A 19,288-nucleotide genomic window follows, 5' to 3' on the forward strand; every position below is an offset into this window, starting at 1 on the left:
AGTGCGAGCTTTCATTAATTTCGCACAGTCGAGCTTTTCAGTCAAAGCAAAACTCATTTAAATGCAACCAGCGTAGGGCGACGATCACGTTCTATTGCAGCAGCAGCAGCAGCGGCAACAGCAACAGTAGCAGCAGCCTCAGCCGACGCTGCCCTTTTGAAGGCGTTCCCTTGGGTGTATTGGTGCTCCACATAGACGCGTACGCCGTTCGATTGCCAATTGCCGATCGACCGTTAGTTTGTCAGAGTTGGCTCGGTTGAAGCACCTGCATTCGTTGTTTGTCGCTTGTCGCTGTCGGCTGATGTATGGTGCCTGGAAACGTTGGAAATAGAAATCTTATCGCTTTATCGTGCTGAGAAAGTGGATTATCGATTAACAAGCCAACACAGTGAGCGATAAGCGCACAAACCACAAACTAGAAATAGTTCGATGTTTACTTGCTGCTGACACTTGTCACTTGCGTGTTAACAATGGGCATTAAAACCAAAGTTCCGACCACTGCGCAAATTGAGGAGCTGCGACAGCGCTTCAATACGAAATATGCCGAGTCGCCGCCCCCAGGTGAGTGCAAGCGAGTAAAATCACAAAGTGCAGCTGGCTGGCCTGGCTCAGGGTCAACTAGTTCACTCAGGTGTGAGCAGTGAGCAGCGAGCAGTGAGCACCCGGGTTGGCTAACTAAGTGTTAAGTATATAGGCTTTATGAGCTCTATACATATTTTAAGTGAGTCACATTGGAGGAGTCGTATGTCGTCTATGGGAAATTATTCACCATCATTAAAATATTATTGCCATTTTTACGTTATTTACTTTACGAATACGAAGCGGCGCGACGCGACTTTTGGGTAAATAAAATACAAGTTGTGTAGAATGTCAACCTTCAGTTGATCTTCACAAATTACTACTGACCTTTTGAAGAAGGTGTCCACAGTTCAATGTGAAAGATCAATAAATATTTTCTACTTCATTAACTCTTTTCCGATTTTAGTACCCTTTCATCCCGTTGACCTGGATCGCATTCGCAACGATCATGTTTGGCTGCAACGTTTTCTGGAAATGTACGACCTGGACATGGAGACATCCTTTACGAAGCTCTGGGATACCTGCAGCTGGCGTCAGGCATACGGAGCCAATGATCTGACTGAAGATAAGCTCAATCAGCAGTATCTACATGAGGGTTCAGCCTTCGTGTATAGCCAGGATGTGGATGGCAAGCCGTTGCTCATATTTCGCGTCAAGTTGCATAGCAAATCGAAAAATCTAGATGAGTTGATACGCATTGTGGTCTACTGGGTAGAGCGAACGCAGCGTGAGACCCATATGACCCAGCTAAGCATATTCTTTGATATGGCCGGCACGGGCCTGGCCACCATGGATCTGGACTTTGTCCGGCGTATTGTGGAGACATTCAAGCTCTACTATCCCAATGCGCTTAATTACATATTGGTCTTCGAGCTGGCTTGGGTGTTGAATGGTAAAAATTAACTTAAGCCGTTACACTTTGAACTTTGAAAATGAGCTTTTCCCTTCTGTTTTACCTTTATGTAGCCGCCTTCAAGGTCATCAAGGCGCTGCTGCCACCCAAAGCGGTTGAGATATTGAAAATGATATCGAAAAAGGACGTCACTCAGTATGTGCCCAAGGACAATTGTCTGGTCAGTTGGGGTGGCACAGACAGCTACGAGTTCCAATTTGTCCCAGAGCCCAAGCGTGCGGTCGCCAAGCCGAAGGCTGCCAACGCCGGTGACGACGACCAGCCCCATGATGAAATGGGCTTGGATAAGAAGGTAGGTGACCCAAGCTGGCCGAGAACTAAATTCTTTTTAGGTGTGTTTGGCTTTAGCTGGAAGTTCGGAAGTTTGTCTGTTAATTGCATTTCCTGACCAACTGAACACGCGAGTTGCTCCTTTAATTGATTTACATTAAAAGCTTCATATCGATTTAGGGTGCGCTGCGGATTGCGTGTCCTGCGTTAGCCGTTATTTTCTATTAATAGCCTTTCCATAGTCACATTGTAAAAGTTTCGCTTTCGTTCGTCCGCAGTGGTCAGCGAAGTGTTGCGAGGCGTTGACCTGAAAAGAAAAAAAATAGAACACACACGGCATACATATTAAATAATTCCCAGTGCGTAGCATTAGGCAAATTATTTATTCTCATTTTCACTTTATTCGGTTATCGTTCGCTCATCGCCGACTCGTAAATTCAATTGACACGAAGTGCAATGCTATGCCTGCAATCGGGTAGCCAAGCGAACAGCTGTTCGCTCGCAAAGGCTGATCGCAGTGCGTGAGCTTTTTGGCATGGCGGCGAGCTTTTGTATTTAGTCTTTTGTGCGTTTTTGTGTTGTTGCTTTTGAGCTGATTTTAGTTGTGTTTGCACGTTTGTCGCGGTACGTTGACCGACGTCATTGGTTATACGAAATATAATTGTATTAACTTGATACATGCTGTTGATATTTTCGCTTTAAGCATTCTGCATGTATATAAAGAAGCAACAACACATTTACGGAACGTAAAAAAGAAAGTAAAAGAAATCAGAACACGATAACACAGTTAATCTATTATTCTTCCGCAAACATGCCCAGGGTAGGTGTCTTCGACCAATATGGATGCGTGTTTATGTATGCGTGTATTTCCATGTGCATATTGGTGATCATGGGTGTGTTGCTAATGCTAAACAAAGCACAACAACGACAACAAATGGAAGTGTATAAAACGAAAATGAATTCTAATTAAAATTCGAAATGAATAATTTTGAATTTAACCTTGCGTCGCTTTTTTGGGTTTTCTATGAAACTATTACTTAAATCTACATTTGCATATTCGTTTTAAAATCATCTAGATTCTACTCATTCACCAGATGTTAAGAGCATACTATCGCTCATTGCAATGTCTCCGTAAATATCGATACAATATAGTTTTATGGTCGTTTCACTTTCTGCGCCTTTGACACTATATTTGTGTATTCCTTAAAAATGTTTTAATGCTTTTAAGACTTAGTAAAGGGTATATATATATATATATATATACACTCATATATCTTTACCTTTACATCCATTTGCACATTAATATTTCGCACACATTTTGAAACGGTCAATGGTTACTTTAAAATATCTATCGATATCTTTTTTTTAATCGCATCGCTTAACCATCTGCGATAATCACTGTAAATAACAGCAGCTTAACATAACATGCATCTCAATGCGCAGTAGATAAACATTTAAGTTACAAATAAATCTATCTTGTATCTGAGATTAAATTTCACAGTATCAAAGTGTCGGCTCTTATAACTAAAGTATGTACATAACATCCACATAATGCGTTAAATGAAATAGAAGCAAACTACAGTAAAATAAACTCTACTTTATCCAAATAGCTTAAAAAAATATATAAAATATGATACAGTTATAAAGCTCCCTTATCCGGCCAATTGTCGTTGCATGAGTAAATCAGACCAATTTGCAAAACGACCTTCCATTGTGTTGTCAAGTGAGGCCCTGAAGTGATAGAATGGGCACTTGTGAAAATAGCAAAGCTCAGCATGAATCGATTGATGATAATGGGCTGACCAAAAGCATCTCAATTTCAAATAAAATCCATTGTTTCTGTGTCTTTTTCTCTGGCAGGTTACCTTCTCCAATAGCGTTCGCATGGCGCCTCATGATTCAAGCGTCGGCGAGCTCCACACGCCTTCGGATATGGGTAAGCAGTGAAATACATATAAAAAATATACATGTAAATGATATATGTATGTGTGTTTGTACATATATCATTTATAAAACATTGACGAAACATAAACATTGCTTTCACAATCAGTCATATCACCTAATGAAAATTTATTATTTAGTTTGAACATAAATTTGGAAAAAATTTTATAGTCAGATTAAGCACACATACAATTTTTTCCCCCATCTACATATACATATTGTATCTGCTGCCCAGTTATGTTGCAATTGGAGCCCAAGGAATTTGTGAATATCTGCAAAGAAAATGGGGAAGCAAAGGTGTCGCTCAGAAATATTGCTAATAAGCCGGTAGCTTATAAGGTGACTTAAGATAAATCAAATTTGATACAAGATATAAATAATGATATTAATAATGATATCCCTTTCAGATACAAACAACATCACCAGAAAAGTTTCGCGTCCGGCCGCGTTGTGGCGTAGTACCTCCAAATCAAACGACCGAGGTGCACATTTGGCTAAAATCTGACCAAGTGCTGAGCATCGATGGCAAAGACAAATTCCTTGTTATGGCAGCCCGCACAGATGCTATTGATTGTAGCGCACAAGGAGTTTCAGATATGTGGAAAGCAAAATCTTCAACAGACTCAGATGTCGAAAACTTTCGCCTTGTGTGCCGCATGGATGATAAACCCGATTGTGTCAAGAATGGCACAGCGCAAAGCGACAGCAGCAGTGGGGTATGTTCATATTTTTGAATAGCTTTTCACATCTACGTGTATTGAATTAATTTTATGGTTTATTGCAGGAATTTGGCCTTGACAAGATGCAGGAGCAAGCCCAAAAAATGGAGGCTCAATTGAATTTTACAACACATTTACAATATGTTACATTAGTTCTATTATTTTTGCTGTTTATTGCTATAGGTTTTCTAATGTATGAACAGATGGCAAAACATTCACCAGTTGGGGGAACTTACCATAAAACACCAGCATATACGTGCCCCAAGCGTAAATGATATTTACTGTCTCAATGCAATGTGACCCTGAGCGACGACGCCACTGCCAGCCACGACCAACAAAATAACAATAACAACAACAACAACAACAACAATAAGGAGGATGATATTAAAAGGAATAGCGTTGACTATAGCCTGTACAAAGATAGCTGCATTTGCGACTTGAGCCTAGGCTTGGATTACACGGATGAGGATATCCACTGCTTGGAAGCGTTACTCTTGGCTCATCTGCAATTGTCAATTCAAAATAAGCAAGCCATCGGCGGTCAAATGGACGGTGGTGTCGCTAATGGCGGTCATCTTATTGGTCTCATTGCATTCGCACGTGAAATTGCGCGTGTGCTTCTATCGCTTTCCGTGCTTTGCTGTATTCTATTCTTAAGCTTCTATTTGGGTAGCAATTATGATGGCCAAATCGACGATGGTGGTCCTCCAAGTCATTCAACAACCGCAGTATCAACAACAACGGATGCAACCCCATCGATCAAATATGCAACACACGGCACTGACCCAGCAGACTCATATTTCATGTGGTTGGCAAATATATATTTATATACATATGAGTATATATGTATATATGTATATTTAAGTATATATATATATACATATATATTTATATAAAGAGAAAAATTTATATGTATATGTATATACGTTACACTGATATATTTTATATATGAAAATATTTACACAAAATTAATTAACGGATTTAGAGAGCATAAATTGTGTACTGTATTTAAAAAATTTAAGCAGAAGGCTTGCCTCCCAATTGGCATTCATATATATATATAAATATATCTATATATACATCTATATTTCAACCCATTCATTGCTATTTATCTACCTTGAGCTCTCAGATGCTTTAGTAGCCTTGAATATATGTCTTTAATAGCCGCTTGTGAAACAATGGATATCTAGTTCTCGATGAATATATGATATATGTTTGTAAATTATAAAATAATTACTATTATGATATAAAACAAAAAGAAAATTAATTAGTTTGTAAATAAATGTTTTAGTTCGGTTCCTTTCACTTTTTGCAATAGCTTTTTGTGCTATTTTGCGAATACATATATAAATTTACTATATTTAAAAAACAATCAATTACAACATTTTATTCAGTTGGCTTAGTTAAGTGTTTATAGCTGCGCACAATAATAATGCGGCTTTAGAAGAGAAAAAACAATTAGAAACATTTGACCAATGTTTCCTTATTAATCCTTCTTGCGTCCGCGTTTGGATGCTGGCTTTTTAGCAGTCTTGCCGTCGTTGACCGTTGTCGGTACTGTCTCAATTTTCGTGTCGACTGCGTCTTTTACTTTATTATCTGTTTCGGTTGATTCCTTGGCTGCTTCGACAGCAGCCGTCTTAGGTTTCTTGCTGGCTGGCAAATTCTCCTTTTGCTTCTCCTCATCGGACTCGACCAAAAACACACTGTGCTGTCCACCGCCGGATGCCATCAGCATCCGTTTGTTCTGTGTATTCTTGCTGATGACAATAACCGGCTCCAGCTCATCGTCACCATCACCCACACCCAGCTGATGATTCGATCCCATGCCCCAGGAATACAATGCACCGTCATTGGTTATGGCATAGGAACAGGCTTCGCCGCAGCCGACAAACGTGGTCTTTCCACTTAGCTCTTTAATGGGCACAAGCTCGGACACCACGTCCTTGACATCGCCAATGCCCAAGCGCCCATAGTCGGAACGGCCTATGGCAAAGCAGCGCATTGAATTATCCAACACCAAGGTATGATGCTGACCACCCGCAATCTGCTTAACGTTCTTCAAATCGGTTTTAATAGGTATCAAAACCCGTTCGGCTTCCTTTGCATGCACTAGTTGCTTGTAATTGTTCAAGCCCACGGCCCAAATTACCTCCGTCTGGGACTCACGTAAAAATGTGCAATAATTGGTGGCCCAAATTGCTTCAAAGGGCTTCGCACGCTTTATGATTAACTGATCCGGCCGCAATAAGTCCCGTTTACCCCGACGACCTACAAAATGAATAAATATATGAATATTATATTAAAATTCACACGTGGCAAAATGGAAAATGTTTACTCACCCTCGCCTCCAACCGAACGTTCAGCAATGCGTCCCAGTTGCCCTTGCTCCGCACAGCCAACGGTAAAGACCTTGCCCGATGTGGTGAGTATAACTAAATGATCGGCGCCAGAGGCAATGCTGCAGCAAACCATGCCGTCGAGTAGATTGATAGGTGTGCGCTTGTTGCCATCTATTGTTAGGCCCATGTTGCCGTGCGAGTCCCGGAACGAGCCCCACGCAAAGACGCGCCCGTCCTCCATTAGACATGCCGAGTGCGAATCGCCCGCCGAAATGCAAAGCGCTTTGCCAGGTAAATTGATGAGTGCCGGCGTTGATTCACTGCCCTCTTCACTGGTGTCACGACCAAGCGCGCCTTCATCATTGCAACCGAATGAGTAGATGTCGCCTGCCTGCGTTAACACCAAGCAATGCATGCCACCGGCACAGACATCGACAGGATTTGGTATATTCTCAACGAGGGCCGGACGCTTGCGTTCCACTACATCCTCCCCAAGACCCAATTGACCGGTATCGCCAGTGCCGCACACTAACACATTGCCAACTATTTGACGACGCTCTGGCAAATCCAGATGGAAAACCATTCGCGCCCTTTTCGCTTTTGTGGGCTGCATCGTCTTATCTTCTTCAGCGGTATTATTGTTTGTGAGTACCTTGCGTCGTGGCATCTTCGTTATGCGTTCACTGATCAATTTCACAATTTTATTTTACAAAACTAAAAAATATATAGCAACATTAATGTATAAAAGTAAATATAGATGTGTATGTACATTTATATATATGTGTGTGTAAGCTGTTTGTGTATGTAAGGTTAAGTATTAGCGTCGAAGTGATATCGATGCGTGTGGTGTACTCACAATGGAATTTAAGTGTTGCGAATTTTTGGCTCGGGTGGCGCGACTGATTGCTACAGTGGTTTTTGGGCGAGTGAAAAACCAAATAGCCAAAATCTTTGGTGGTTGTAGCATAAAGACAAAATCTACCTAATCCAGCATGAAATGCGCGGGAAGGCGGCTAACACAGTCTGCGGCAGCTGCATAACATACTGTTGCATTTAGCTGTTATCGCGCATAATCGATAGCTCTCGGATAAATATTGTTCAGAACGTATCGATATTTCAAAAAAATGTTGGCGCCAATAATGCTAGACTGCAATATCAGTATAATAACTATTGATTATAATATATGAAATGATTTTTTTCATACCAATAAACAGATTTACAATGTTCTAAATGCTACATCATTTAAATATTCATAAACAAACTGCGTAATAATTATGTTCATATTTCGAATGGTCGGCCAGTGTAAGTGCTGCAGATTATCCGTTTCCTGTAGCCAGACTTCCGGATAAGTATAGGGCACTACATGCATAACTGGTATGTCTAGTTAAGTTGAGTTTTTTTTATATATGCATAAATATTTTGTATATATAAAACTAACCCTTTTCTAGAAAGGCATAGTGATCATCCGCTATATCGTTGTCATGATCCTTGAGCTTGTGAAATAACTGGTGACAATCACTAAGTTTACCGGAAGTGCGTAACTCCTGCTCAATATCCGCCAGACGCTCGTGTAATTTATATGTGCGTTGATATTTGCTCATAAAAATTTGATCTGGTGCGCCAATCAAATTAAAAGAAATAACCAATCTCTGTGAACTCAGAGAAGAAACTCAAATATATGTATGTATATTGATTGAAGCAACTCACGATTTGTCTTAATGATACAGTTTCCGCTTTTACAAAGCCCTTCGACCCTAGCAACGGAAGAGTAGAATCTACATAGCCATCAACAGAATCGTGGGCATCAAAGAACACCAGCTTAGAGACAATATTAATGATGCTAACTGGATGCTTAAGTAGATAGGAACATCTTGCTACTTACCACCAAACCAAGATCTGGGTTGTGAGCAAATTCATTATGTAAAAAGTAATTAAGCTTCTTAGCCATATTCAATAAGATGGCACAGGAAACTGCACCATCCGTAGCAGATACATATTCTTCAGATGTGTCCAAATATTTTGAGTCATAATGACAGCTGAGCAATAGAAATTGCTTTGCTTGAGGATTCATGATGCCCACCACATTGGTATATGGAAGCTCGTTCCAGACCTCATCATACGTTGTGGTAAAGCCCTGTGTACTCAGCTCTTTAATGAGAAAATAAGCAATCTGGTCATGGCCAACCGAGCTAAGCCAACGAGGTAATAACAATTGATCCAGTGTCGCGTTGAAATGTTGCTCATTTATAGCATCTGACGATGACCTGCGCATCAATTGTATCAATAGCAGGACGAAGCCAACTCCAAGCAACCACCAAACTATGCGCGATATTGTGGGGTGTTCGATGCGATAAGCCATGTCAACTAATGCGAATCAAGACATGCTGAACGTTCAGAATTATATATTTTTCGAATTCATTAGCCACACGGCCATAACATATTTTAAACTTAAATAATATAATAGACACATACAGGCAATTCGATACACTTACAATTTTTATTAAGATGTCTGCAATTTAAATACATGTTTTCTTTGATATAGCGTCTTATAACTGTTAATGCATTGTGTTTAAGAAAAATAGTTATTAAAAAAGGTTAAATAGTTGCCAGTTTACTGGTCTATGTAGACCTCTTATATTAGTGGAAAAGACGCTCAGCCCGTATTTTTATTGTTTATCAAAAATAATCTCTAAAGGAAAAAAATGGAATATGCACAAATGCCCAATCAACAAAACAATACTAAACTCCTATTCAACTAGGTCAATAACTAAAAATAAATGACTTGGAAGGGAAATGCAAATAAAATTAATACAACTTTCCGGCACACCGAATTACAAATACCCTTCCGAGATAGAGTTGGCAGGTATTCAATTATTTCCATCGAACATTTGTTCATATGGCAACGCGTATGGCGTTCCGCATTGAAACGGATGAGCAAAGCTTGTATATCATATTACAATTATGGAGACATTACAATCGATAAAACAGACATTCTGATCTAGTCAGACAATTTAGAAAAGGAACTTGTATGGGTATATATACAATAGTATATGATCTGCAAGAGAATATAAGTATAGGTAGAAGCAAACGGATCGATTGAATTACATATGTTATAATAATAATGCTAAATATATACGAATGTAGTTCAATTGTTGCACTAAGTAGTAAGCTTTTGGAATATACAACATTTACAAGACGGCTGTCAAGAGGACAGACAGCTGCACACACAAACACAGACACACACATACAATCACAACTGTTTGGGTGTTTTCCCAGAAAGTCTGGAATAAAAGTATAAATAAAATGCTATGCATTGCCGTTTGCCTTTACAGCCGGTTGATTAAGTAATCAATTAGCCAACTCATCGCTGCATGTCGCGCCGTTTGAGTACATCGAAAATGACATCCGATGCGTTTTGCTTGTTTGTCGAATCGTTCGCCGACTCATCTTCCGAGTCGGTTTGTTCCAGCAGCGGCACAGTGAGTGCGGCATGTGAGCCCGGTGGATTGCCATGAATGCCAACAATGGCATTGCCTTTGTTGAAGTCATACTCGGCGCACATGTCCTCGCCATCGTCCTCCAACTGTAAGCCCAACTGTTGCTTGTTTACCTTCGCCATGGTGGAATATTTATGCAGTAGATGACAAGCGATGCCAGCTAAGCAAACTGCCAGACCTACAAGGTTAATGGGAGTGAGTTGATCGCCTTTCAGCGCCACGGCTAAAGCCAGCTGGCATATATCCTTAAAGATGCCCGCTATAGACAGTGTAAGGCTGGATGTCTTGCACAGAACCAAGAATTCGCTGACCTCCATGAAAAATGCAATAAATGCGCCCAGTGTAACTCGGGCAAAAACCCACAGAATATCACTCTCAGCCGTATTGTGCAGATTTTGCAAAACAGCATATAACTTAGGTCCTGAAAGATGAAATAATGCAATTTATTTAGATTAGATTTGGATTGCTATGATACTGACCTTCAATGAAGAGTACTAGCGGCAACAGCGATACAATCATCCACGGCTGCATATGGTAGATCATGTCAATGGGATTGTGTAGACCCAACTTCGACTTCTGCATTATAAACTGCGCAAAGCTCCAGCGCACGCCGCTGCTCAGTGAAGCAAACAAAATAAACAAGAAGCCCAGCGTATTGAACTGTGTCGACTTGTAGGTAAACATAAACAATCCCAAGCCAATGAGACCGACTATTAGAACCAATGACCAGCTCTGCAAAGGCATAAAACGCAATTAGTGCTATAATTATTATAATTATCGTCTTCAAGGCTACTCACCTTGCGCTCCAATCCTAGCAGAATGGCAAAGAGCAGTATAAACACAATGGTCGATGACTTGGTCATTGTATATAAAGAGATGGGCACCAGTGCAAGACCCCAATTGGAGAAGCCGATATCAATGCCACTGGCTATGCCGGTTGGCGCCATTCGGCGCACAGCGACTCGCCAGTCTAGCTGGACGCGCGTCTTGCCCACACGCATCTTATAGATGCTGCGCACCAGCGCGGCGAGCAGAAATTTTAATATCAAATGATACGTTACAATGGTGAGCGGAAAGGGCAGCTCTCGATTGATGTCCGTCTGATAGAAGGTCAGCGTGATGGATAGCGACAAATAGAGTAGAATTGTGGCCAATGTCCCAATTGCCATTTGCATGAACCGAGCCTCCGCATGCCTCGTCATGCCGTCGTGTGGATGTGAATGATGCTGCTGTGCGGACGTGGCTCCGTCGCCGTTGCTGTTGCTGTTACCGCTGTTGTTCTTTGCGTACTGACTACTGTTAACATTTTTATGTGTCAAGTCGAGGCTTAGTTCGAGCTCCTCAATGTTGCTGCCATCGTCGATATCACTGCCAGCGCCGACGTCGACGTCGCCGGTGCTTAGACGTTCATACTTGGGAGCAACCATTGTCTAGTTATCGAACATGTACACCCGAGGGGCGACGGAAATAATTATTGTAATGCACATTAACAAGTAGCCAGATCGGAGAGTATTGCACGGCGTTATCGCCAACTTTATTGTTCCATATGCTCCAATTCGTGAGTATTGCGCGCTATTGTTATATTTTTCTCTCTCTTTGGTAAAGTTTGTCAGCCGTTGTTATCTGTTTAGCTTAACAAAATGCTATAGTATTTGCTTGAGTCAGCAGCCGGGGGCGATTATTTTTTTACGTTTTCATTGTCCCTGCTGGCCACTCTTACCATACGACTGTTTGCTAGCTGCCAACTGTTTATACAGTGTTTGTTGTTTCTTTTTTTTTTCGTTTCTCTTAGTGTGTTGGCCAACTGGACGTCTTGCGCATGGTGTTGGAAAGTGCCATGTTGCACAAAGTATCGATAAATATATGAGGAAAAATCGTTGCATATCCAATAATCATTTTAATACAATTGTAGTTTTAATGCATTTATTAGTTTGAAACGACTTAACTACATTACAGTTACAGTTGCGGGTAATTTAGAAGCTCTAAGTTTATGCGCATATACAACATTGATTCTCTCTTGGCTCATTAAAACGCCGCATAAAATGCACGTGCTTAAAAGCTAAATGCATCTATATGTTAAATTTGTATGTAGCGTCCTTCATCTAGTTCCAAATATATTACTGCTACGCGTTCTTCAGGTGTTGCAGAACAATAGGAGCTGTTTTTATACAAAATCAAACACCTGTATTTACATAAGCCACTTAAGATTTCTTTACTTACCAAGTCGTATGGCTATGCAGAGCGCTCCAAAGATGATAAAATTGTTCCGAACCTCGGCAGAAACTCTCTTCTGTTCCTCTGCTGGATCTGGTTGTGATTGTTGTAGACGGAACATTGTTAACTGTAATTTGGTTGCAAAATTGGCAGAGGTTCACTTAATTACAGCTACTTCTTATCACGGGGTCGTCCACGGTCAGACCAGAAGCCAAGATGTATGAAACATATCGAATGAAAATATCGCGTACTGGTATTTGAATCACTATGAATAAATACCTATATTTATTATCGAATATTTAAGAAAATCTAAGGATAACTTTAAATATTGATCAAATTTAAAAAAATTCAACATTATCAACAAAATTACAAAGCACCCAGGTCTAATTAAGAATTCGTTCAATTGTTTGCTTTTTCCATACTTCCTTATATTTTCTTCGTCCCGTGTCTTCAGTTTTTTTTGTTTTTGCAAATATGTGTATATATACCTTTATGTTCGTTTTTCTTTTTAACTAAATACACAATTACATACACATTTACATATAAATACAGCTACTGCACATACACATACATTTGTATGCAAATATATACATATAAATATAAGTACATAGCATTTTCTTTCTGATTTTTTGTGTATAATTATACAATATTATCGAGTCGTTATTTTCTTCTGTTTTGTTTTTAAGCATTTCGCTTTGTTACTGTTCGTTTTGTTTCCTTTGTTCATTTTATGTCTAAATTCATTTGCTTGTACACACAACTATTTAAATTAGGCGCACTTAATTGCTAATCTCACTACGACTCCAATTCGTTCATTTAAAATCTGATCAGAAACTGAGAAAGCAGCTGGCAGGTAAACATGGTACTAATAAGATTATTTAATGAGTTAATGTTAACATAACAAAGTTGTAATATTGAACAATTTTTTGCTTTAAACATATGCAATTCGCAATTTATTTTCTTTATCTATTGCAAGGTGTTATTAGGGCTAAATGAACATAACTCCAAATGGTATCTGATCAGAAAATATGTACGCTGTCGACTGTTAAAAACAATTCTAATAAGATGCATTGAAGGTTGCCAAATGAGAAATTGTTAACTTAAATATTTGTTTTTGATGTAGCACTCAATTCGAAATGCTTAACTCAGTTCGCTTCATAGTAAATTCATTTCTTTTCCCACTTTTCCTTTTCCCCTTTTTAGCCTATACAAAAAGCCAATGTAAAGCATTTTCTCTATTAGCTGCATATGAAAATATGAAAATATGGAACCCGGCAAATGTGGTTGGTTTTTCTTTTTGTTTTAACATTGCTAAACGATCTTTAAGCGTTATTTAGAATATATATATATATATCTTAGCTCTTATATTTAACTACATTTGTTGTTTGTTTTTCTTCTTCTTTCTTTCACTTTTTAACACTACACATTTATCAACATTTATTTATTTACTTATATGCATTTATGTATTATGTTTTTTGTGTTTGTTTTTTTCGAAATTATATTTTCGTATACATTGGAATTTGTATTTTGTTAGTTGCGTGCCCAAAAATCGATAGGAACTTTATGCAAAAATAACAAAAATATTTTTGCTGCAAATTTTTAAAACTTTTCTGTGTTGAGTAATGCATAAAAATTGTAAAACTTCAGTCGGCGTGGAAAACTTAAGGCTGAGCAACAAATGAACATACAAATCTAAATATAAATAATAAAATAAGACAAAATTTTATATTTTTAGAAAATAATATTTTCATATTTTTGTTTTTAGTTTTTCTCCGTCTGTTACTTTTTATACATACAAAAGATTGGAGTTGGGCTTTGTACAGAACTTTGTTGCTTTCTATGACATGTTTAACATTAGCATTATATATAGTTTGTTGGTGTATGTGTGTGTATATGTGTGTGGGTGTGTTTAACTCCATTTAACTAGCATTAAAAGTTGTTGTTTTTTGTATATTTTTTGTTTGTTTTGTAATTGATTCTTTTTCAAAATAAAACTATAACGACTAAAATTAGAATTAAAATTAACAAAAACTCATTTTCAAGTTTTTAAAAACTAAGGATCAACTAAATGTCTATATAGCATATAGATATATATAGAAATATATATATAGTGTAGGTTGCTTCTGCTGCCAGTTAAGGTAATTGAAATTTCGTTTAGATGTGTGTTGGGGCTTGCTTAGAACAAAGTTTAAATAATTAGGCTAGAATTAAAAACAAATTGAATTTGTGTTTTAGGCTTTTGGAGCAAAGGCCTACAAAAATGGCTGCAATTACAATATATAACAATTTTGCTTTACAACTTTACTGAAAATAAGTATTATAATTACGCTTTTTTTCGTTTTTAATGTTTTACAAAAGGTATTTAAAACATTGGGCAACTTTGACTATGTCAATGTGTTTCCAGCGAATGCAGCAGAATCTTCGCACTAAAACAATTTACAACAATCTCTTAAATGTTTAAATGCTTAAGAACAATTTGAAATTGAATTTGAATTTAAGTTCCTGGTTTTCTTTCGCATCCGTATATATATATAACAAATCTTTAAAAACATTTCTAGTGTTCCTTAATCTTTTTGTTTGCACTTTGTGTTTTTCACTTTCAACTTAAACGAAATGACTTTTTGCTTATCAATGAACTTCATTCTTCTTTCTTTCTATTTTTAGGAGTTTGCGCTACCAGTTACAGTTAGTTAGCTATTATGTGTGTGTATGAGTGGGTAGAAGGTTGAGAGGGAGCTTGTTGTAAACCTATTGCCTCGTTAAGTGATTGTGGATGCGTAAGTGTGTGTGTGTGTGTGTGTGTTTGAGTGTGTTTCTCTGATCTTTCGTTTTTCTTTTTAGGCATAGCCCTGGAGCGCTAGCTGCTGTTGGCTAAAATATCCTTTCTTTAGCTACTATTGAAGCGTTTTGCTATACATATTCAGGCTTAGTTTCAGCTAACATCTCAGATTTCTAATACGCTTTCATAACACATTCAACTAGAAATAAGTGAGAGCTAGCCAATGTTAAGCCTGATAATTCATCTTAGTAAGTTCTCAGTTTAAATCTTAACAACAACAACAAGGTTTCGCTACAATTAAACAACTAACAACAACGTAAGCGTATACACCACAAACAACAACAGCGACAACAGCGACTGCAACGACAATAATAGCCAGTTTACAGTCTATGTTTCGTGGCAACGCCGTCGCCGTCGTCGTCGCTGCTGTTGCTGTTCGTGCTCCAGCTCCACATACGCAATATCATTCAGCTCAACGAGCTCCTTGAGCGTTGGCTCGAGGAGCAGCTTATCGACTCATCCGTCACGTTGTGCAGCCCCTGCGACATTGACAATGCCATTCGTTGGCGATTCCACTTTGATAACGCCCAGATGATGGAGATCCTCGCTTCGCGGATGCTGTATGCGGCCAACTACAACGCCACCCATGGTCACAAAATTGCCATCGGCCGTCACGGCCCCCAGTTGCATTGCACTGGATAAATCACCCAAGGCGGCCACATTGAAATGATGATGCGGCGAGCTGCCATTGCCATGCGAGGTTTGTAGATGTGATTGCTGCTGCTGCTGTTGCTGTTGATGCTGCGCCACTGTCGTTGTAGATGGGAGCGTTGTAATGGTAACTCCACGCTGATGTTCGATGTGGTGCTGTTGCTGTTGTTGTTGCTGGGATGGCGTTGACGGCTGTTGATGATGTTGCTGCTGCTGCTGCTGTTGTTGTTGCTGCTGCTGCTGATGTAGATGATGATGTTGCGCCAACGCCATGCGTCCTAGTCACCCCTCGTCCTCCTCCGTTTTGATCTTGACAGGAACATAGACCTTGTCCATGACATGGATCTTTATGTGATTGTTGAGCGTGCTCGATTGCCGGAACTGTTTCTTGCATATCACGCATTCGAACGGCTTTTCACCTGCAAAAGAGGCTAGAATTAGCTTGCGATCATAATTGCCTTACAAAATGTACGCTCACCCGTATGAATCTTAACATGATTGGCCAATGTGCTCAGCTGACGGAAATGCTTGGGACAGTAGTTGCAGTTGTACGGTTTTTCACCGGTATGAATTTTCAAATGATTCGTCAGTGTTGACGATTGACGGAACGTCTTATCACACACATTGCATTTGTAGGGCTTCTCGCCCGTATGGATCTTCACATGGTTGGTCAGTGTGCTCAACTGGCGAAATCTTCTATCGCACACTGTGCAATGGAACGGTTTTTCTGGTTCCCGACCGCCACCGCTGCCGCTCGATCCGTTGCCCTCCCCCGAATGCTCATTGTTCGAGTGCCCGTTACTGACGTAGTGCGTCTCACCGAGCGTGGGACTGTGCGTAGCATTGGCCACCAAATGGGCCAGCGTATGCGACGTTGGTGGTGCAGGTGGTGCTGTTGGCTGCTGTTGATCCGCGGCGGCGGCTTGCGCTGCCGCGGCCTGCGCAGCTGCCATTGCGGCCGCCTGAGCGGCGCTGTGTGCCTCCGCTGAAATTCCACTCAAATGCATGAAAGGAAGGGATACATCTGTGGGCGCGGGCGGCTGTTGTTGCTGTTGATTGTGTTGTTGTTGTTGTTGTTGCTGCTGCTGCTGTTGTTGTTGCTGCTGCTGCTGCTGTTGCTGCTGCTGCTGTTGTTGTTGCTGCTGTTGTTGCTGCTGCTGTTGTTGCTGTTGTTGCTGTTGCTGCTGTTGGTGCTGTGCATGCGCCACAGCTGCCACATGGCTGGCATGGCTGGCCTGTGTAACAGTGTCACTGTTGTTGTTGTTCGCGCTCGTGGTCTGCGGTTGCGCGGCAACAATCACAATGTCGCAATTGCTCATAGCCGCAGCGGCCTGATGTGCGTGTGGCAGGCTCTTGATATGCATCATAAGCTGCCTCTTTCTCTCTATCTAAGCACTTAAGGATTGGACGTCAGAACTGGGCGGGTGTATGTATGTGTGGGTGTAAATCTATATATGTGTATGCGTTAGTGTTAGTGTTAGTGTGCGTGTGGAGAAGGATGGGGAAGTGTGGCTCTAAGCGCGGGAGCGTACGTCAATAACAAGAAACTTCGTGACAAGTTTTTGGCGCGCTGCTCACAAATGCCACGACATGCTGGCTGGCCTGATTGTGGTTTCTGCTGCTCTTGTTGTTGTGTTAGTTAGTGCCTGCGACAAAGAGAGGGAGAGAAATAGAGTGAGATTAGAGATGAGCAGTGTTGTGATTTCTTGCATCGTAAGTAAAAACTGTGACTGATAAGCAAAAGTGACTAATATCGATAAGTTTATTTAGCTGCAACAGCTGATTGGTACGGTTAGTAAATAATTTCTTGTTGCCATTGCATCAGAATGTCAAGCATGAATATAAACAAACCTCTGTAATGACCGAATTTGATAACCTATTTAGATATTGAATACAAATGTCACAGTGATCATCACATCGTGATTTCGGTCAGCTCTGATAGAGCGCGACTGAGTGAGTGAATAGTTTGGCGGCATCTTTACATGTTATTCGACTTTTTCGTATGCAAAAATATGTGAGGAATTCCCAAACTAACTGCGAAATGTTAAGAAATTATAATACCATTTAAATTATTCATCAAATTGGTTTGGCTGGTGCTCGGTGTCTGCTAACGGCCATTGTTATGGCAAAAAGTTCTGCTCTCTAACAAGTGTTTAGCATAAATTATAAGAGTGTTAGCGATTATGCATTTGAAAACGCGCCCAATGCATGTAATTTGAATTTTTGGCTCTGGTTTTTACGTGTGCCGACAGGTTCCACGTTCCAATTGCTGCCGCTGCTGCTGCTGTTGTCGCCGTTTCCCCCACTCTCTCATACATGCATACTTACACTCTCACACACACATTCACTTACACACGCAATCGAACACACACACATTCACGTTATGGAGCGAACTGACAGCGTGTTACTTTCTCGCGAATTACATGTGTTTTTCAACAGTATTACTCGATAGTTTTTATGCTGGTGGGAAAGTTTGTAAGCCTGGTTGCCTGTCGCGGTCGTCCTTTTGAATTTGTGTATTTGGCGGCGACATGCAGAACGATGTTTTTCGTATTTTTGAAGTCCACTCTAAAGTAGTTTTTCCACATTCGATCTTGTCGTTCACGTTCGCGTTCGCGCTTCTCACCTTGTCCGCGGCTCTGCTTCTCGTCGCCCTCTTCGCCGACAAGCGACAACCACTTTCAGTCGACGTCGACGTCTTCACAACGCGCCACTCGGACACACACATACATATACACTCATACACGCATACAGCCACATATACATAGGCACTCACATTATAACAGCAGCGAAAACCAAAACTCTTTTGAGGTTATGGGCCAATTGAAATTTTCACTATTTTCACATGTTTAATAACACTAATACCCTTCAGGCGAGCGTTTTTTATTTCGGGCATGTACACTCTGTACGCTGGGCGCGCTCACTCTTTGACCTACCTTTCCATTTTGTGCTGGTGCTGGCCTTTTCGTTTTCTGATTGGATTTTTCGCGGGCCAGGCAAGTGTGCACCACGCACGCGTTTCGTTAGTAATTCAATTAAAACTATGCTTTAAAGCATTATTTATTGTTTTGTATTCATTTATAAAACGTAGAAAAATAGTAAAAATTGTTTTTTTTGCTTTTACTGTTTGCGTACCAAATAGACGCGAAAGAACTGGTACAAATGATTCGTTGAACTGGTGCAATTTAGTGATGGTATATTTTCCTACCTGCGACTTGTCACAGGTGCATTGCAATAGCGCATCACCTATGACAGGTGTCCAAATTTGACAATCAATTTATACAAAGCATATTTAGTTCGAATATGTTAAAAGAAGTACATGT

At 40.1% G+C, this 19,288-nt stretch overlaps 6 protein-coding genes across 7 annotated transcripts; 1 reads left to right on the forward strand and 5 right to left on the reverse strand.

Moving 5' to 3' along the window:
- Positions 1–157: 157 nt before the first annotated feature.
- LOC111594856 (motile sperm domain-containing protein 2) lies at positions 158–5,164 on the forward strand. The gene is made up of 7 exons (XM_023308335.2): positions 158–561; positions 986–1,471; positions 1,546–1,784; positions 3,623–3,698; positions 3,939–4,042; positions 4,111–4,419; positions 4,488–5,164. Exons 1-7 carry the CDS (start codon positions 471–473, stop codon positions 4,695–4,697), a joined length of 1,515 nt encoding a protein of 504 aa, XP_023164103.2. The 5' UTR covers positions 158–470; the 3' UTR covers positions 4,698–5,164.
- Positions 5,165–5,689: 525 nt separating this feature from the next.
- LOC111594841 (regulator of chromosome condensation) lies at positions 5,690–7,801 on the reverse strand. Its single transcript, XM_023308307.2, has 3 exons — positions 7,621–7,801; positions 6,765–7,478; positions 5,690–6,693 (listed from the first exon to the last, which is right to left on the reverse strand). Exons 2-3 carry the CDS (start codon positions 7,429–7,431, stop codon positions 5,909–5,911), a joined length of 1,452 nt encoding a protein of 483 aa, XP_023164075.2. The 5' UTR covers positions 7,432–7,478; positions 7,621–7,801; the 3' UTR covers positions 5,690–5,908.
- A 179-nt stretch (positions 7,802–7,980) lies between these two features.
- LOC111594862 (glutaminyl-peptide cyclotransferase-like) lies at positions 7,981–9,123 on the reverse strand. The gene is made up of 4 exons (XM_023308340.2): positions 8,647–9,123; positions 8,472–8,582; positions 8,203–8,413; positions 7,981–8,144 (listed from the first exon to the last, which is right to left on the reverse strand). Exons 1-4 carry the CDS (start codon positions 9,121–9,123, stop codon positions 7,981–7,983), a joined length of 963 nt encoding a protein of 320 aa, XP_023164108.2.
- Positions 9,124–9,254: 131 nt separating this feature from the next.
- Positions 9,255–12,090, reverse strand: LOC111594858 (solute carrier family 35 member C2). Its single transcript, XM_023308337.2, has 3 exons — positions 11,059–12,090; positions 10,741–10,993; positions 9,255–10,682 (listed from the first exon to the last, which is right to left on the reverse strand). The coding sequence occupies exons 1-3, from the start codon at positions 11,686–11,688 to the stop codon at positions 10,126–10,128; spliced, it is 1,440 nt and encodes a 479-aa protein (XP_023164105.1). The 5' UTR covers positions 11,689–12,090; the 3' UTR covers positions 9,255–10,125.
- A 195-nt stretch (positions 12,091–12,285) lies between these two features.
- Positions 12,286–12,694, reverse strand: LOC111594859. The gene is made up of 2 exons (XM_023308338.2): positions 12,482–12,694; positions 12,286–12,419 (listed from the first exon to the last, which is right to left on the reverse strand). Exons 1-2 carry the CDS (start codon positions 12,594–12,596, stop codon positions 12,385–12,387), a joined length of 150 nt encoding a protein of 49 aa, XP_023164106.1. The 5' UTR covers positions 12,597–12,694; the 3' UTR covers positions 12,286–12,384.
- Positions 12,695–15,879: 3,185 nt separating this feature from the next.
- Positions 15,880–19,154, reverse strand: LOC111594855 (adult enhancer factor 1). Of its 2 annotated transcripts, none has more exons than XM_023308333.2 (3): positions 18,902–19,154; positions 16,444–17,611; positions 15,880–16,376 (listed from the first exon to the last, which is right to left on the reverse strand). In XM_023308333.2, the coding sequence occupies exons 2-3, from the start codon at positions 17,330–17,332 to the stop codon at positions 15,958–15,960; spliced, it is 1,308 nt and encodes a 435-aa protein (XP_023164101.2). In that variant the 5' UTR covers positions 17,333–17,611; positions 18,902–19,154; the 3' UTR covers positions 15,880–15,957. The 2 variants fall into 2 exon arrangements, with proteins under 2 accessions (XP_023164101.2, XP_023164102.2); XM_023308334.2 differs by having other exon boundaries at positions 16,165–16,384.
- Between the last annotated feature and the right edge of the window lie 134 nt (positions 19,155–19,288).

Source organism: Drosophila hydei, unplaced genomic scaffold (assembly GCF_003285905.1).
Source record: "Drosophila hydei strain 15085-1641.00,03,60 unplaced genomic scaffold, DhydRS2 tig00000001-arrow-pilon, whole genome shotgun sequence".
Taxonomy (NCBI): domain Eukaryota; kingdom Metazoa; phylum Arthropoda; class Insecta; order Diptera; family Drosophilidae; genus Drosophila; species Drosophila hydei.

Bases quoted from the DNA above. Each gene is read 5' to 3' on its own strand.
- LOC111594855 (XM_023308333.2), bottom strand. From the start codon at position 17,332: ATGATGCATATCAAGAGCCTGCCACACGCACATCAGGCCGCTGCGGCT. The intron at 16,377-16,443 runs GTGAGCGTACAT...GCAGGTGAAAAG, and splicing joins TCATGTTAAGATTCATACGG to CCGTTCGAATGCGTGATATG.
- LOC111594862 (XM_023308340.2), bottom strand. From the start codon at position 9,123: ATGGCTTATCGCATCGAACACCCCACAATATCGCGCATAGTTTGGTGG. The intron at 8,583-8,646 runs GTAAGTAGCAAG...ATTGTCTCTAAG, and splicing joins ACCCAGATCTTGGTTTGGTG to CTGGTGTTCTTTGATGCCCA. The intron at 8,414-8,471 runs GTGAGTTGCTTC...CTGAGTTCACAG, and splicing joins CTGTATCATTAAGACAAATC to AGATTGGTTATTTCTTTTAA.
- LOC111594841 (XM_023308307.2), bottom strand. From the start codon at position 7,431: ATGCCACGACGCAAGGTACTCACAAACAATAATACCGCTGAAGAAGAT. The intron at 6,694-6,764 runs GTGAGTAAACAT...TTCATTTTGTAG, and splicing joins ACGTTCGGTTGGAGGCGAGG to GTCGTCGGGGTAAACGGGAC.
- LOC111594856 (XM_023308335.2), top strand. From the start codon at position 471: ATGGGCATTAAAACCAAAGTTCCGACCACTGCGCAAATTGAGGAGCTG. The intron at 3,699-3,938 runs GTAAGCAGTGAA...TCTGCTGCCCAG, and splicing joins CCACACGCCTTCGGATATGG to TTATGTTGCAATTGGAGCCC. The intron at 4,420-4,487 runs GTATGTTCATAT...GGTTTATTGCAG, and splicing joins AAAGCGACAGCAGCAGTGGG to GAATTTGGCCTTGACAAGAT.
- LOC111594859 (XM_023308338.2), bottom strand. From the start codon at position 12,596: ATGTTCCGTCTACAACAATCACAACCAGATCCAGCAGAGGAACAGAAG. The intron at 12,420-12,481 runs GTAAGTAAAGAA...GTATAAAAACAG, and splicing joins CTGCATAGCCATACGACTTG to CTCCTATTGTTCTGCAACAC.
- LOC111594858 (XM_023308337.2), bottom strand. From the start codon at position 11,688: ATGGTTGCTCCCAAGTATGAACGTCTAAGCACCGGCGACGTCGACGTC. The intron at 10,994-11,058 runs GTGAGTAGCCTT...ATGCCTTTGCAG, and splicing joins TGCTAGGATTGGAGCGCAAG to AGCTGGTCATTGGTTCTAAT. The intron at 10,683-10,740 runs GTCAGTATCATA...TTCATCTTTCAG, and splicing joins GCTAGTACTCTTCATTGAAG to GACCTAAGTTATATGCTGTT.